The sequence below is a fragment of the Sorex fumeus genome, unplaced genomic scaffold (genome assembly GCF_029834395.1).
Source record: "Sorex fumeus unplaced genomic scaffold, SorFum_2.1 ptg000054l, whole genome shotgun sequence".
Lineage (NCBI taxonomy): Eukaryota > Metazoa > Chordata > Mammalia > Eulipotyphla > Soricidae > Sorex > Sorex fumeus.
Window position 1 is genome coordinate 36,052,509 of NW_026606111.1, and position 17,423 is coordinate 36,069,931.

The following is a 17,423-nucleotide window of genomic DNA, read 5'->3' on the forward strand; positions in this document are numbered from 1 at the left end:
ACCTGGTTGTGGTGAGACTGGCAGTTGCTCGTGGCTGCCAGGATCACAGCCAGCAGAGCTGCCAGGCTCCAACAGCAAACCTGGGGCCTGACAGTCCAAGGCTCAAGGCTCGTGCGTTGCATGTAGTATTACAACTTTGATCCCAGCACCACTTGGTTCCCTGAACATTGCTCAGAGGCACCTAGTACCACCTGGAACTCCTGTTCCTGCAGGGCCTGAGCATTGAACCGCGAGCCCTGTTGGCAGAGAATAGCAGGGAGGGCGCCCGCTTCCTAAGCACAACTCGGAGGCTCCCTCCCCCACTTCCAAACACTCTCTCTCTCTCTCTCTCTCTCTCTCTCTCTCTCTCTCTGTCTCTCTCTCCCTAAAAAAAACAAATGGCAGAGCTGCCAGGATCTAGCCCCCACACAGGGATGCAACTCTCCGTCAGTGCTCACTCTGGACCATGAAGACAACCCCAGGTCCTCAGCTGCCCCCTTTTTTTTTTTTAAATAGAAGGGCTTAACAGCCTGTTGTCTCATGTATCCTAGTGGGAATGCTACTTAGTATCAAGAATTCCCTGCACCTTTTACAGTATAGACCAAAGGCACCACTTTGATTAGCCAGGATTGAGCTGGGGGCAGGAAAGATTTATTTTTGAGTTAAAGTAGGAGCATAATGGGGCTGGAGTGATAGCATAGTGGGTAGGGCGTTTGCCTTGCACGTGGTCAATCCGGGTTCGATTCCCAGCACCCCATATGGTCCCCTGAGCACCGCCAGGAGTAATTCCTGAGTGCAGAACCAGGAGTAACCGCTGAGCATCACTGGGTGTGACCCAAAAAGCAAAAAAAAAAAAAAAAAAAAAATAGCATCATATCAAGTTTCATCGTGGTGGTGTAAATTTTAAGGTTTTTTTTCTTCCTTTTTTTCCCTGTCCCTTTGTTGCTGTTGTTACAGTGGCCTGGGTTGATTATATTTGGTTATGGTGCTCCCTGGCTAGGGAGCATCTGAGATCACGCATTTTATTGTGGTGTCAGAGATCTCAAGCAGTGTATGACCAGGATAATCTTCTGCATGTGGGATGGTGCTGGGGATCAGACTCATGACCTCACACTTGCAAGGCAGGCAATTTGCCACTAAATCATCCCTTGTCTCCTGGAACCAGCTTTTAAACTTACCTGTCAAGTCTGGTTTTGTGGCATTTAATATTCCAGCTACAAGTTCAGAGTACTTGTTAATTCTTAAGAAACTTTAGAAACTGCCTTTGGGCAAGAAAAAATTAGCCAGGATTCTGAATCTCCTCTTTTTGCTTTCCAGTATCGATATTTGCCTAAGATACTTCATTTTCCCTATGTGATGAAGATGTTTAAAAGTCAGTGTTGAGTTTTAGATCATCAAACTTGGTTGCAGTTCATTTATATTGGATTGTGTGGCTTTCCCCCTTTCTTAGGAATCAGTATGACAACTATTGTTATCCTACTGGTGTCGCTCGCCCTGCTGATTGTTGGAATGGGGATCTTTGCAGTCCTGAGAAAGTATGTGACTTTACAGTTTTTAATTTCTTCTCTAATTCTATAAACATAAAACCAAAAAGTTTATTCTGATGCTTCTGTGAAGAAGTCATTATTTCTTTTTCTGAGATAAAATGTCAGCTTATATATTAGGGCAGGGGTGGGGTTAGGGTCACACCTGGTGCTGCTCAGGACTTATTTCGGTCTCTGTGCTCTGGGAGTCACTCTTAGCAGAGCTGGGGGACAATTTTGCAAAACCGAGTGGGGCTTGTACAAGGCAAGTGTTTTAATCTCTATACTATCTTTCAGGCTCATAGCTTATGGTTTGGTGGTTTGTTTGTTTGTTTGTTTTACGTTGGATAGAGGTAGACAATGGCAAGTTGTTCTTTAAATAAATAGTGCTGGTCATTTAGATACCTTTTCATGTTTTGTCTCAATAGGAGGAAGAAGAAAGGAAATCCTTATGGATCAGTTAAGACTCAGAAAACAGGTTGGTTAAAAACTTGGCTCTCAAGTTTTATTTTGTCTTGAGGATCTGATGATTAAAAGCATGGTCTAGGTTAGGGATGTGGTTCACCAGAAGAGCACATGCTTTACATATATGGGATCATGGGTTTCATCCCCAGCACTGCAACCAGCCAGTTGATCAACAAACAAGCAAGCTCCTTCTGGTTTGTGACCCACAATTAAATTGTTAAAAAAAAAAAAAAAGAAAAGAAAAGAAAAGCAGGAATATGTTGCATCCTATCTTTTTATATTAGAGTTTTATAGCCAGTTTGCTTCTGTACCGCCTCATTACATCATGTGCCAGTATTCAGTTGGGGAAGTGTGGGCCCTGGAACTTAGGCCATCACACTTCCCGTCGGAGTCATCACAGCCCCATTTGTCCTGGCTCCATTGTACACAATCTGGAAAAGTGCAGGAAGGAGTAGGAAGGGCTTATGTTTCAGGTTCAGAGAAAGGATCTCTGCACACAGGATACCCAAAGCAAAGAGAGAGCAGCAGGGAAGGACCCCTGCATCTCCGTGACCACCCGGGACTCCACCTCTACAGCTGCAACCAGCGAGCTGTGTTGACTCTGGGTCACAAATGCCCTGGTAATGCAGGTTCTGAAAAGCACACCAGGGCAGTCTAGCGCAGGGACGCCCTGGGACCCTTGGGCACATAAGATTCCCATCACAGAGCAGTGGAGACAGGGTTGGGCTCTTCCTTGTGTGGGTGTAGTGACCTCAGCCCTCCATGACATTTTAGCCCTTGCAGCCTCGCACTGATGTGGTCACCAGCAAAAGGCAGCCTGGCCTCACACATGGGTGAACACATTGAGGAGTACAGGCATGTACTTCTGCAATACTAAGTGCATTTCCTGTTCTTTATTCCAGATTGCTGGAAGCAGATTAAATATCCCTTTGCCAGACATCAGTCAGCTGAGTTTACCATCAGCTATGATAATGAGAAGGAGATGACCCAAAAGTTAGATCTCATCAGGAATGACATGACAGGTAAGAGTTGTGTCCTGGGTTGTGCTGTTGGCTAAGGGGTGCAGCTTTTAGACAGGGAGAGGGTGAAGCTACTGAAAATCCTTTGTTTTGATGATGGGGTCTAGTCAGTCAGTAAAGTGGATTTTTTTTTTCTGAGTAGAGTGACAAACTGACACTGAGCTGTTTCTCTGAGGCCCCAGAGGGGAGGACTGAGTGGCACCACTCAAATCTCAAAGCTAATCCATCAACTTCCCTCTTTTCTCTCATCTCTGTTGCTCAGAGAGGATGGTTGGGGGTGGGGGATGAGCGCTGCACTTACTTGGTTGCTTATTTGGTTTTTGTACTAAGGTTTTGATTAAGGTACTACTAGGAAAGAGGAACTAGAAAGATGAATTCACTGTATTATTTTTCCCTTGAGGAAAAAGGAGATAGGAGATAAAGGAGCCTGGCCGGCATTAGAATGGCCTCTGTCCCTGACAAGCCATTATTGAGAGTTTCTCACCTGGTCTGTAGGAAACGGATCCCTTGTTTCAAACCTAGGGGCCAGAGAAATAATATAATGGCTAAGGGCTCCAGGGAAGAGGGAAGGAAAGGGAAGGGAGTGGTGAGAAGGGAAGGAAAGGGGACGGGGGATGGAAAATGGAAGAGAGACCCGGGAGGGCAGGGAAGGGCAGGGCCAGACCTGCTGAAGCAGAAATTTGGGAAGGGTCACTTGGACCACTTCTGAAGGGGAAAGGAAAAGAGCCTCTCTCCCACCCCAATCCATCTTGCTCCTTGCTGCCAGCAATTCTAATTCTACCTGGCCGGTATAGCAGAGAGAGGGGAGAGCTCCCTGACTGTCCTCTTCCTTTCCTTCTTTAGTTTCAGCCACTCCTCCTTCCACTTACAGGGTCCCTCTTGGATTCCTTAAGTGCCTCCTGTCTCCTTTCATTCCTGTCTCTCTCCTGAGCAGTCTCCCTGACTCCATGGCTCCCCCAGGACCTCCCTTTGCATGTCAGCCCAGCCAGTGTCAAGTTCCTCTGGAATCCACAATGAAGCCCTTTGTCCTCTTGCCATACAAGCCCAGTGCATTCTTTCCTCACTCTGTACCCCAGACTTCCACTTAATGCTTAATGTCTGGGAAGTGTCCTTGGCTCCCCTCTTCCCTCATACCCGCCCCTCCCCTTATTGGTAATGAATTCCTCACTTCCGGTCCCCAGAGTGTGGCTTTTCCAAAGCCACTGCTGCCCCCTCCACCCCCGCCTTACTTCTGTTTTCTTTCTCTAACTTCTCTCCTTCACTCAGCCTCTAAAGATACCTCTAAACTGTGCCAGTATTTTATTTAGAGGTAGTCAGCCAAACTCTTTAGCAAGGCACTCTGAGCTTCTTTCCAGCTGAAAAACAGCACACATTTGGGACTTGTGTTTGAATTCTGGCTCTGTTGGCCGGCCGATGAGTGATATGATCTTGGAAACTCAGCTTACTCTCTCACTAGTCCAGTTTTCCATTGGTAAAATGGGATAATAGTCTTTACTTCATAGTACGTTTACTTTCTTTTGCGCATGTAACTAATTAATACTTTAAGATTTGGGGCCCAGCAGGAGTAAAGACTCATTATCATCACTGTGCATGTTAGTCCCCAACCTACGATGATTTCATTCTCTAAAAACGACTCCAGGCCCCTCATACTCTGGTTCATCACATTTCCATGGTGATTCATTTTCCTTTCCTCACAATTCTGCTACCCCTTGCAAAATCTGGTGTCTCAAGAACCAGTTTAAATACCCCTAACCAGACATGGGGGCCTGTCTAAGAGATTACAGTAGGTAAGAAACTTGCCTTGCACACAGCCAACCTGGCTTCCATCCTCAGCACTCCATATGGTCCTTTGATCCTGCCAGGAGTGATCCCTGAGCACTGAGCCAGGAGTTGGCCTGAGCCGAGCTGGGTATGGCCCAAAAACCGAACAAAATACCCAAATAACCCCCGCTCCTCCCCATCGCATGAAACATTTTCTTTCTGGGCTTGTGAGCCAGGAGTAGACCTGAGCAGAAGCTGGGTGTGGCCCCCAAATCAAACAAAATACCCAGATGACCCCCACCCCCCATCCCATGAAACATTTTCTTCCTGCCCCCCCCCCGCCCCCCCCCGGGCACGGTTCACGTAATCTCTGCCTTCCCTGGGTCCTGAGCCCTGTTGAAGCCCCCTAAAGAGAGAGTGGGTGGCCCTGGCACCAGCCTCCAATGTGACGCCCAGACGCCCCTTCCTCTGGCCCTTTGCGTTTCAGATTACCAGCAGCCCCTCATGATCGGCACCGGGACGGTCACCAGGAAGGGCTCCACCTTCCGGCCCATGGACACGGAGGCGGACGCGGCGGGCAGCGGCCGGGGCCACTACGACTGCCCCCTGCCGGCCGGCCGCCACGAGTACGCGCTGCCGCTGGCGCACCCGGAGCCCGAGTACGCCACGCCCATCGTGGAGCGGCACCTGGCCCGCGCGCACACCTTCTCGGTGCCCGGCTACCGCGTGCCCGGGCCGCGGCCGGCGCACAAGCACTCCCTGTCGGCAGGCGGGGGCTACGACCAGCCCAAAGCCGGCGGCGCCCTCCCCGCCGCCACCGCCGCCGCGCCCGCCGACCCCGACTATCAGAAGCCCCAGCGGAGCCCCGAGCCGCCGCCGGATGATGCTTACTCAGCCCCCCGGGACTGCATCAAACCCCTCAACCCGACAGCGATGACGGCGCTCCTGTGAACACAATGTGAACAAAACCTGCTGTGGTACTGAGCGTCAGGCTGTGCGGGGCCAGGGGGATGCATTGCAAGTGATGTGTGAGAGCAGTGTGTGTGTGTGTGTGTGTGTGTGTGTGTGTGTGTGTGTATTTCAATAGGATCCAGGGGCATGCATTGCAAGTGAGACTCTGATGCGTGATTGCAGGTCTATGTGTGTGTTTCTCTCAATAGGATCCTATGGTGGAATCCTAGAGGCCTGGAGACCACCCTCTACAACTGTTTACAAAATCGTGCAGCTGGTTTTGTTCTGACCCTTTAAGGCAAGAGTGTTCGTTTTGTTGTTGTTGTCGTCGTTGGGCTAGAAAAAAAAAATGAACGTTTTTCAGGCGGCATTTTCATTTCTCCGACTGTGACACTGAGCTGCTTTGGTGTAAGACGTGCAATTTGTATAGAGTTGTATTTAGCAAGAAGTAACTTAGGTTTACTTTGATCAGATTTTAGTTCTGCACTGGGGTTACATGCGAGAATGCGGCTGTTGCAAAAAAAAAATCATTTATAATAGAATGTTGGCTTTTCTGAATATATCTTTATCTGATACTGTATCAGCAGCAGGTCTGTTTAAGCCTAATCTTGTTGTTATTGTGGCTCATTTCCTTTCCTTTGATAACGAGAGTTAAAAAGCATTGTTAACATTCTTCTCCTGGAAGAAATGAATTACTTGAATCATGGAAAGCATACCGGGTGGTTGTTAGCAACTATGACTGTGGATTTTCACAAGCAGCCGCCTATGCCTTAAGACTCCCCTTGAGATGGGGATGGACAGGCCGGCTGGACTCTGTGTTCTGCTGGCCGTTTGGCCCTGCTCAGCCTTGGCTCCGCCCTCATCTCACTTTGCTTCCTCCTCACCGGACCTGGCAGATCCTGTATGTCTTTCCAATGCAAATCACTCTTCCTAAGTCCAGACCCAATGCTGAGACTTCCAGCCACCCAAACTGCTCTCCCTACAGACTGAATGAAGGGAGCACAGAAGCACAGTCTGAATTCCTGTGTCAGAGGCTTTTGTACCTCAGATTTTAAACTACTGCCGAGGTCAGAGGCCCACACACTTGTCACGACTCTTCAGAAATAGCTCTTCACACTTGGAAACACAAAAATATTATTTGAAGTGTGTTCTTAGAAAAGTGAGCCAGGTCCAATCTACATAGGACTTTTCTACTGAGGTGGGTGTGAATTTCTTTTGTAGGCAACCATGTCCCCCTTCAAGTATGTGTCTTTCATTCCAGAGTAGCACAGACCTCAGCCGTACCTCATGTTCTGTGGTTTTTGTCTATTTGCCTTGTGAGTTCACTGTAGCAGATTTAACCTCTTTTGCCAAAGAGGAAAGTGTGTGTCTGAATAGAAAATGTGGACCAAAAGATCCTTTCTCTAAAATTAAAAAAAAAATATATTATAAGGCTGTTTGTATGATTATGACTGTCTGTGAAATGTATAAATACTAAAATAGTTAGGGTGCTGGAAGGTCCTGTCCTGGCCAACTATTGTGGAAGGTAAACCATTTCCTTTGCAGAGTTTACATGGTTTTATATGTAAAATAATTGTAATAAACTATGCCAAATCAAAGTGCCTTCACTTCTCATTGGGGCCCTGCTTCCTGGACTGTGGAGGTTTCTGCTGCCCAGACTCCAGACCTGGCAAGTGGCACAGAAGCCAGAGCCTGGGCTTGGGGTCAGCTGGGTCTGAGTAACAAACCCTGGTCTGCCTCACAGGAGTGAAGAAATGCTGGAAAGTTCATGAAGACCAAGCAAATGGAGACAAGTAACTGCTGCTTAGAGCATGCTCTAGCAGGGAGTCAGCACTTGCATCGTGACAGAGATTCAGAGGCAGCAGAAGAGTGGGAAACTGGGGGACATGGCAGGGGATGGAGTCAGGTGTGCCCCAACAGGCCTTTGTCAAGTAGAGTGATAGGAGGGGTTAAGTGAAAATGTGGTATCATGGATAATTGTTTGGGGTGCATAGTTGGTTCTCTCTCGTTGGTCTTAAATTGGAAATGAACAAAAATTGGAGAACTGGAGAGAGAGCACAGTGTATAAAGCAGTTGTCTTGCACACGACCCACCTGGATCCTATGCCAGGCACCACATATGATTTCCTGAGTCCTGCCAAAGTGCACAGAGCACAGAGCCAGAAGTAAGTCCTAAGCGCTGCTGGGTGTGGCCAGAAAAACACACTGGGGAAGTTTATCAATTTGTCAATGTTTGACTTCCTGAATTGTTACCAGAAATAGTGATATCTGACTTTTTACAAGTTACATACAGCATGCTGGCTTTCTTTGCTGGTTAATGTGGCTATTGGGTTGGCTCCTTGTGGTTCAGAATTCCTTTTTATTTTTTCCCTATGTGGTTCAGTTATTATCCATTTGTGTTACCTGTCCATTATCTAAGCATTCACTTCATTTTTCTCAGTATAAAAGTTAATCCACCTTCCTCCAAAGCTTACAGAGAAGAATCAGGATATTTAGCTCAGTGTTCAATGATAGGACCCTTTTCCAGTCCCTGGGCTGGGCCATCAGCATACTGTACATTTAATTTTGTTAGGCCAGTAGTCCATAGGAGTAGGCTTGACTCTATTGCTGCTTTACAAAGGAGCTGTCTTCCTCTGTTACATTTCTTTCAAATACTCATCATCTAATCCTGACAGAAAGGGGAGACCAGCACTTTGGGACTTCATGGTCTCACTTTGTAGACTAGGGTGGCTGAGTAGAAAGGTTTGATTAGCCTTCTACTGCCTACCTTAAACTGGAGGAAAAGAGAAGAAAAACACTAGATCTTCAGTGTTATGCAACATGAATTCATAGGACATGGAATTCATTATTCTAAGTCTGGTTTCCCTATGTTAACAAACCCTACTGGAGGCAAAGATTGCAATGTCCTCCTTCGCCTCTACTCCAGTGACATTTTTCCATTAAATCATCCTTGGTGTCAGTAAGATTTCCAGATTTGAAATCTTGCTACTTCTATTTCTGCTTAAATTCTTCCTACTTCCCTGATTCCTGTCTATGCCTCTTTCTCCCCTTCTTTCTTCCTCTACCCATCATACAGTTTTAAGCAGCATTTTTAGAGATTCCATTCTTTCCAAGAGCCCCAAATCTTGCAATCACAACATAAATCCACATTCAGCTCCACATCCTCACATCAGCACAATCGTTTGCAACTGTTCGCAGTAGGGGGAATAGTTTACGGGACAGCCCTTTCCCCTCAACAATTCCACTTTCTTTCCTCCAGCAACGGTTCCAAAGCACTGCCCCTCATCACACTATCTTTAATTGGCTCTAGCCATCTCCTTCACCTAAAGAACTCATTAAAATTAGACCCCAAATAACAATCCTAAAAGTAAAAAATTCTGTCTTGGGGCCCAGAGTGATAGTACAGTGGGTAGGGTGTTTGCCTTGCACGCAGCCGACCTGAGTTCTATCCCTGGCATCCCATACGGTCCCCCAAGCATTGGCAGGAGTAATTCTGGAGTGCAGAGCCAGGAGTAACCCCTGAGCATCACTGGATGTGACCCAAAAAGCAAAAGTAAATAAATAAAATCTATAAAAAAAAAACTGTCTTTCTCTCCCACACCCTCCTGGGTGGGTGAAAGTGTTTCATACCTTCACCTTGACTTCATTCCATTGCCCTCTCCCTCCTCTTAGGTGTTTGGCGATTCCCTTTTTCCTTATCTTCAACTTCTCCCTTTCAACTGATCTCTTCCCTTCACTCTGAATTTGTCAAATTTCTCTCCGTGTTCAAAAATTATCCTATAGATCCTAACCTTTCTCATTACAGTCACTCAATCATTTGACAAGTGTTTTCTGAGAAATTTGTCCTTAGATGACTGTCAGTAAATGGCCAAGTGTGCTTCCAGTTACGCCTAGACGATGTGGCCTACTAGTTGGCTATTGTGGGCCCTAGGTGTGGGGCAGTCATTGACCAAAACATTGCTTCTTAGAACATGCCTCTGCTGGACAACTTCCATGCCTCACCACCCACTCATTCTTTTTTTCTAGTTTTTGTTTTTCCCAGCCGGTTGTACATTCACGTAAAATGTGTTCATGTTATTTTGCTCCATATGTTCAAACCTACTCCCTACCCCCCACTCCCACTCCTGTTCCCTGTTCACGTTACTGGGACTGGGTGTTGCCCCCAATAGTAGCATTTGTGCATTTTGTTGTACTTGCTGGGGGTGCCCAGCAGGTGGCGATGCTCTTGGGAGTCATGGCACTTCACACATGCTCACCTGGGCTGCACTCCTTGAGTGGCTGTGCTTGCTCACTTGTGGTGGCAGTGCAGCTGGCCAGGGGTCACAGCGAGAGCTGCTGGGATCATGTGCAGCACCTGTGACAGCCCAGACACTGCATCCAAGCCTCAGATTACACAACAAGCACCTGTGACAGCCCAGACACTGCATCCACAGCCTCAGATTACACAATAAGCACTCTAGCCACTGAGCCACTTTCTGCCCTACTCCAGCTTCCTTTATATTGTTTTGGGGCTGTTTAAAATGACCTTCTTTCAGTTCTCCCCTTTTAAAACCTTTACTTGATTACATGTTTTTGCTTATTATCACCACTATAAATGGCCGCATTCTCTAGTGTTATCCAGGTCCAAGGAAGGTCTGAGGGGCATTTTTTTTTTTTAAAGGATAAGTTTTGGAACTAGACTGCTTGGGTTTAAATTCTGCCCTACTTGTATAAGCAGGTTTATGATTTGCCTCTCTCTAAATGCATTCCCTTACTTACAAATGGAGGTAACAGTATTACACCTGTAATCTTCATGGGAAAATTAGAAGGGTTGGTACATGTAAAACCCTTAGAACAGCACCATGTGGTACTTGTGGTAAGCACCATGTCAGTGTTATGCATATACATACATTTTATTCTCTGTATTTTTCATACTCATGTTCTGTTCTTACCCTGAACCTGTTAGTTTCTATAGCTTTTGGTTGATTTGTAGAGCTTCTTTTTGTTTTGGGACACTCCTGGTGGCACTCAGGGTTGACTTGCAGCTGTCTTTGGGGAACTGTACAATGCTAGAGATTGAACTTAGGGCTCCCACATACAAAGTAGTATTCAAGTTTGAGAGGTATTTTGGATAACCCACTATTTAATCTGCACTTGGCAATGCTTGGGGCACCATGCGGTACTGGGGATTAAATCAGGGTTTTTGTCAAGGCAAGACCCTTAATCCCTGTACTATCTTTGTGGACCTTGTACTGTTTTCTTTCTCCCTTGAAAAGTCAACTTTCATGTTCTTACCAAGAAAAAAGCTTCCCCATACGGTAACAAACTGAGATTAGGAAGCAGTGCTCAAGATGTGAAACTACACTGATAGCAGGAGTGCCAAATCCATAGTACCCCAATTTTACAGTCCTCGAGTTCCACACAGGAGGAGGCAAGAAACTACAGCAACTATAGTGTATCAACTGTCCAAGTGGCTGACAGGTACCATCTGGCTGAGCTCTTGCAACTTTGCACATGGCAATGCTGGTGGACGCCATACTGAATCTAAACCTCTACAGGAAGGACACTGAACAAACCCCGGAGGAGAGCTCCCAGAGGAGCAAAGAGCTGGGCTATCTAGGGGGTGAGAGACAATGATCAAGAATGCTAATTCCTGGCAAACAGCCCATTCACATCTGACTCCAAGCAAGCGACATCCCTAAAGGAAGAAAACATCCTGTGGGACCTCCCAAACCAAGGCCAGTCAAAACTGCTCTGCGCCCCTGGTATATCCTATGGCCAGTCATAGTGCTCCATGCAAGCTATGGATATATGCTCTGCAGAAACAGTTATACCCACTGTATCATGGGTTCCCCACCTCTGGCCTGGTATGAATGCTGCAGTTGCCAGGCACTGATACTTTAACCCTTAGTTGCCTTCCAGACCCACTGAAGCTTGACCCTCAAAGCCCACTGGGAACACTGCCCAGGCTCTCAAACTTAGCTCACTGGGCATTTATGCACCTAACTGCAGCCCATACTTGGTATAGTTGGTGTAGAGGTGCTCCTCAGCACTCATGATCCTGAACCCTGGGGGAGGTCTACTGCTGGCATCAGGCACTTTAGACCAAAAACTTCTAATAATTGCCCAAGAAAAACTCCAAGCCACAGTGGAGAGGCACTTGGTAAATTCCTTTGCAGTTACACAAGTCCACTAGAACACAGGTTCCCAGCTCGAGCCCAGCTTCTCATGGAACTATGTACCTTCACTGAGAGATCAAACACAACAGTCTGGAAAGAACTCCTCGTACTACAGAACTATGAAAACTACTTTAAGAATTCAAAGCAATAGTTCCTTTTTTTTTTCTTTTTGGGCCACACCTGGCAATGCACAGGGGTTACTCCTGGGGGTGCCTGGGGAACCATATGGGATGCTGGGAATCCAACCCAGGTTGGCTATGTGCAAGGCAAAAGCTCTACCCACTGTACTATCTCTCCAGCCCACAAAGCAATGTTTTAAAGATGCTAATTGAAATGAGGAAACAATGTGAAAGAACTTCAAGAAAAGTATGAAAGCATGAGAAAATTCCAAACAGAAATCACAGAGTTAAATAGTTGAATTAAAGAAACACAATAGAAGGGCTCAACAGCAGAATGGAGAAATTGAAAATTGAACCAGTAAGCTAAAAAATTAAAAAGTGGAAGAAGACCACTGAAAATTAGAATTAAAAAATAAGGGAGATGGGGCCGGAGCGATAGCACAGCGGGTAGGGCATTTGCCTTGCACATGGTCCACCTGGGTTCGATCCCTGGCATCCCATATGGTCCCCCGAGCACCACCAGGAGTAATTCTTGAGTGCAGAGCTAGGAATAATCCCTGAGCATAGCGGGTGTGACCCAAAAAGAAAAAAAAAAGGGAGATAATATCTAAATTACATGAGGCAGAGGCATAATGTTTACATCATAGGGTTCCAGAAGGATAGAATTTTGATTTGAAGAAATAATAGCTAAGAACTTCTCAAACCAAGGAGTTAAGACAATCATATCCTGGAAGTTCCCCCCCATCCCCCCCCCCCCCACACACACACTCAAGACATATTACAATTTAAGCAGGAAAAAAAAATAAAGGCTAGATTTCTAAGAGGAAAGAAGAGTCACATATAAAAAGCACCCATTTCAGTTTCTCTCCAGAAACTAAGTTTCAAGGGAAACAAATATATACAAAGTGCTGAATGGAAACTAATTACAAATAATAATACTCTACCCAGATTATCATTCAGATTTGAAGGCAGAATAAAGAGCTTTTTCAGATAAAAACAACTAAAGGAATTTATAACCACTAAACTGGCCTCCCAAGAAATATTTGGAATACTAGGAATTTCTTTACAAGGAAAAGAATCCCAATGTGGAAAACAAGATAATTTTTTTGATGTGTGGAAGAGAATAATGAGGGCTCTTCTTTCTAAACTATATTTGGTTCTTTTAAAATTGGCTTTGTTAAGCGAAATGAGTCAGAAAGAGAGGGATAGACATAGAAAGATTGCATTCATCTGGGGGATATAAAGTAACAAAGTATGAGATTAATACCCAAGAATAGCTGAGATCAGCACCAGGAGGATTACTCCATAACTTAGAGGCCAGCCGGGTATCCTAGAGGAAAGGGCAGTTCAGATAGAGAAGGGAGCACCAAATAAAGGATGTTTGGAGGATCCTCCCAGGAGGGGAGATGCATGTCGAAAGTAGACTATGGACTGAACATGTTTGCCACTCAATGCCTCTTTTGCAGACCACAACACCCAAAAGGAGAGAGAGAACACAGGGGATTGCCCTGCCACAGAGACAGGGGGGATGGGGGGATGGGGGTGGGAGGGATATTATCCATGGTGGTGGAAAATGGGCACTGGTGGAGGGATGGGTATCTGATCATTGTATGATTGAAACCAAAGCACAAAAAATTGTAAATCTACAACTTTAAAAAAAATAAAATAAAATAAAGGGGAAAAAATAAAAAAAATAAAATTGGCTTTGTTTCTATATTGCTAACATATATTCATTTTTTATCATATTTTCCATCACTGAATGTATTTAAAAATGTTTGTTCTAATTTGTTCAGTTCAACATTTGACTGAAATAAGGGTTGGTTGACTTTTCTTTTGAGAATGGATCTTGTTTTTCTAATTATTCTGTTGAATGAGTTTGAATTATATCCCACATGTTATATATTCTGAATCTCTAATTCTATTTTACTCCCATAAGAAATAAAATGACATAAAACACAATTTTTTAAAAAAGATAAAAATTATAGTTTCTGCCTGGGTAAAAGTGGCCAGAAACATGATTTTATCTTCTCCAAAAAGTCAGAATCTTCTCTTCAAGGGGAGCAGTAAGGTAAGGTAAGGTAAAGGCCCTCCCGTCGATCGTCGATTTGCTCGAGCGGGCCCAGTAACGTCTCCACTGGAGACTTTGTTGTTACTGTGTCTGGCATACTCTCGGTAGCTTGCCGGGCTCTCCGAGAGGGGCGGAGGAATCGAACTCGGGTTGGCCATGTTGGCCGCGTTGGGGAGCAGTACCACTCTTTTATTTAAACCATAGATTGGATTGGTAGTCACCAGGTCAACTGGTTAGAATTAATGTGAGAGGCTGGAACTGACAGTACAACAGGCAGGTTATTTGCCTTATTAGTGGCTGATCTAGGTTCGACCTCCAGCACTGTATATAGTCCCCTGAGCCCCATCAGCTCCGGCTCTTTGAAAAGGTTTTATATATAGTCAAATGGTTTTAATTTTTTTTTTTCATTTTTAGTTTTTAGGCCACTCCTAGCATGCCTCAGGGATTGTTCCTGGGAGGAGCTCCATGCAAGGCAAGCACCTTATTTGCTGTACTATCTGGCCCTGAATTTTGGTTTTCAAAAACAAATTAGGTTTCCATTTTTTTTTTTGCTTTTGAGTCCTAGGGGGAGGTAAACGTACTCTCATGATGAGGATGTAGAAAGGTGCCTATTAACAATGCCTTTTTGAATGAGAAAATATTGTTTTAGCCTTCCTTCCTAAGGAAAATAGGAACATTCACTTTTTTTTTAAAGTTCGTGTGTGTATGTGGTAGGTGAGGGTAGGACAGGAGTTTTAAATTTACTTTTTAATACAAGCTATAGCTTAAATTTTATGAATCTTGCTTCTTAAAGTGTGGGTCCCAACCCCATTGTGGGACCGCAGAACAGTGCGGGGGTCCTGAAAAATGTCTTAGAAGTTATGACTTATGTTTACCAATTTTATATTCTTAGTTCAAGTCAGCACTACCATGTAACTTTAAGCGTTCTGTCATTCTAAGACAAATTCTAAGTTCTTACATTCACATACAGAAAATCATCTAATAGTGTAACTCAAAGCCAGTCCAAGGAGATTTTTTGGCTTTGGGCCATACAAGCTGTGCTTGGGGGGGCTACCTCCAGCATGGTGCTCAGTGGGTCACTCTTGGTAGAAACCAGATAAGAGGGTCAAACCCGGGCCTCCCATGTGCACAACATGTACTCCAGAACTCTCCAGAACTCTGAACTTTCTCTCTAGTCCCTCAACCCAAAACTAAAAATCCAACCTGCATAAATCTTAAGCTGCAGATTTATAGTGCAAATAAAACCTTGCACTATTTAAAAACAAAAGTAATGAAGGGGTGTGGGAGAGTGCGAGAAAAAAACTGAAAATCTAAAACAGCCTTTTATTTGCATTTCCCTTTTCCTTTCATTAAATTGTCCTATTAAAGTAGCATTAGGAGTTAATTAGCATTAACATTATAAAGTTTAATTCTACTGTACCCATATTTTCTAAACTATAATTAAAAAAAATTTAGAGTTAGGAAGATTATAAGTCTGACTCTTAAAATTTAGTGACACTGAAGCTTCCAGCAGCATAGGATCACACCTGGAATCTGGTGCCCCCTGCTGTTGCTTCACGAAACTGCAGTCTATCTTAACAAAGTAAAGAACTCAAATTTTAGTCTTTTTTTTCATTCCATATATGTCATTGTTCTTTTTATATTTCGTTGACCCTATATTCCTAGTTGCAAGCCAAAGGCATTTTTAATACAACAAAAACTTCTAATTGACTTATAACAGTCAGGTTACTTTTGCTTGTTAAGTTTACCTTCTTTCCTTATTTCTCTGGAAGTTTTGCTACAATTCTATACTGCGAGAGATTTTATAGTTTTCGGGGGTGGGGGGAGGGGTCCTATCATTTTTTGTTCTGTATATATGAGACTTTTAATTGGTACACACAAGATAATAATTTAACTAATTTTTTGGTTTTGTTTGGGGGCCATACCTGGCAGAGCTCAGGATTTCATTACTCCTGACAGCATTCAGAAATCCTGGCATGCTCAGACCACGTGGGATGCCAGGGATACAACCTGGATAGGCCACATGCATGGTAAGAGCCCTACCTGCTGTACTACCTCTCCAAATGATAGCTAAAATAATTGTCAACTCTATCCTCCTCCTCCCCTAGAATTTCTGTTCTCTGATACAAATCTGGACTATCTCAGGTTACTTTTAGAAATGACATGGGCTCCGTGTATCTTTTTTCTTCTTTTTTCCTTGTACAAAAAAACAAGTTTATTCAGAACATAAAGGGATGGTAGAGATGTGCGCTCAGGAGAGAACATCGGCTTCTCCAAAGAGCCAAAAAAAAAAAAAAAAAGTCCAAGCACACACACCAAGCAGGGATAAGTGGGTCACTTCCCCAGAAAGTACAAATTGTCAGGCAAATGCAGGCAAAGACAAAAGACCCTGTGTATCTTTTTACTCTAATTTAAGAACTTTTGTGTCCTCATGTTTCAGAAAGAATATTTCCTGTAAATAACTTATTGCTATAATTTTTTCCAAACTTTTTTTTGGGAGGTGGTGGGGGGAAAGGGGGAACATGAATTAGTCCTTCAACACACTCTCTAAATACAATCTCAGCATTCTCCTTGGTTCCTGCCAGTATATATTGATTCTTATATTTTGGTGTCTACTTGCTTATCAAACCTAGGGCATCTGTAACCAGGATTTGCTTGGATTTATCGTAGTCAGAAACTGGCATCCAAGATAGTAGATGGAGGCCACTGTTGTTCTGAGTGGCAGCCTCTGCTGCATCCTCTGACATAGAATAGCAGAGGTGTCTTATTAGGGAAGGCGGGTGTTGGGGGAGTGAGGGAAACTACTTCTTCAAGACCAGAGGCTGGTAATGACTGCAGCATCAACCTCCTCATTGGGTACTCATCCAAGCCACTGTGCAATTTTTCAGGCTTCAAGGTTTTTCCTACCAAGTCCCCCCAACTTTAACCAAACAGGCCTTGACTACTCAAGTCTCTGAAGCTCCTTCAGACTGAAGACACAGTGTTTCAACCTTCCCATGGCAGCAAAAAAGCCCTCTTCCTAAACTCTGAAGCTCATACTTCAGCCTAAGAGCTTAATAATGGCCTTCTCGTTACTATTCTGTTAGGTATTCTGTTAGGCCATCAATACAGCCTAGCAGAAACCAGCCAATTCTGCTGGTTAATCATCATAATTATCAAATGCCAACATCATTAAGTTCTGATAGAATTCTTACCACTCATCTAGGACAACCTTCAGGTTTGCAAGCTCCCTCAGGCTGAGTAATGGGGCTAAAAGAATCCCCAGAAAATAAGCATAGAGCTGTACTTTAAAGCTCTGGTTTGTTAGAGAAAGAAAATCAAGCAGAATTGGCAAAGGAAAAGGCTTATGAGCACAGTCTAGAGGAAACCAGACATAAGCAA

At 44.5% G+C, this 17,423-nt stretch overlaps 1 protein-coding gene across 1 annotated transcript in view; it reads left to right on the plus strand.

The window, feature by feature from the left end:
- Nucleotides 1–5,766, plus strand: part of DCBLD1 (discoidin, CUB and LCCL domain containing 1) — a 79,260-nt gene extending 73,494 nt beyond the window's left edge. The window contains exons 11-14 of the mRNA XM_056125218.1: nt 1,430–1,514; nt 1,931–1,980; nt 2,870–2,989; nt 5,235–5,766. Of these exons, the coding sequence (XP_055981193.1) occupies nt 1,430–1,514; nt 1,931–1,980; nt 2,870–2,989; nt 5,235–5,698 (719 nt within the window). The 3' untranslated portion in view covers nt 5,699–5,766. The remainder of the gene's footprint in view (nt 1–1,429; nt 1,515–1,930; nt 1,981–2,869; nt 2,990–5,234) is intronic.
- The last annotated feature ends 11,657 nt before the right edge of the window (nt 5,767–17,423 follow it).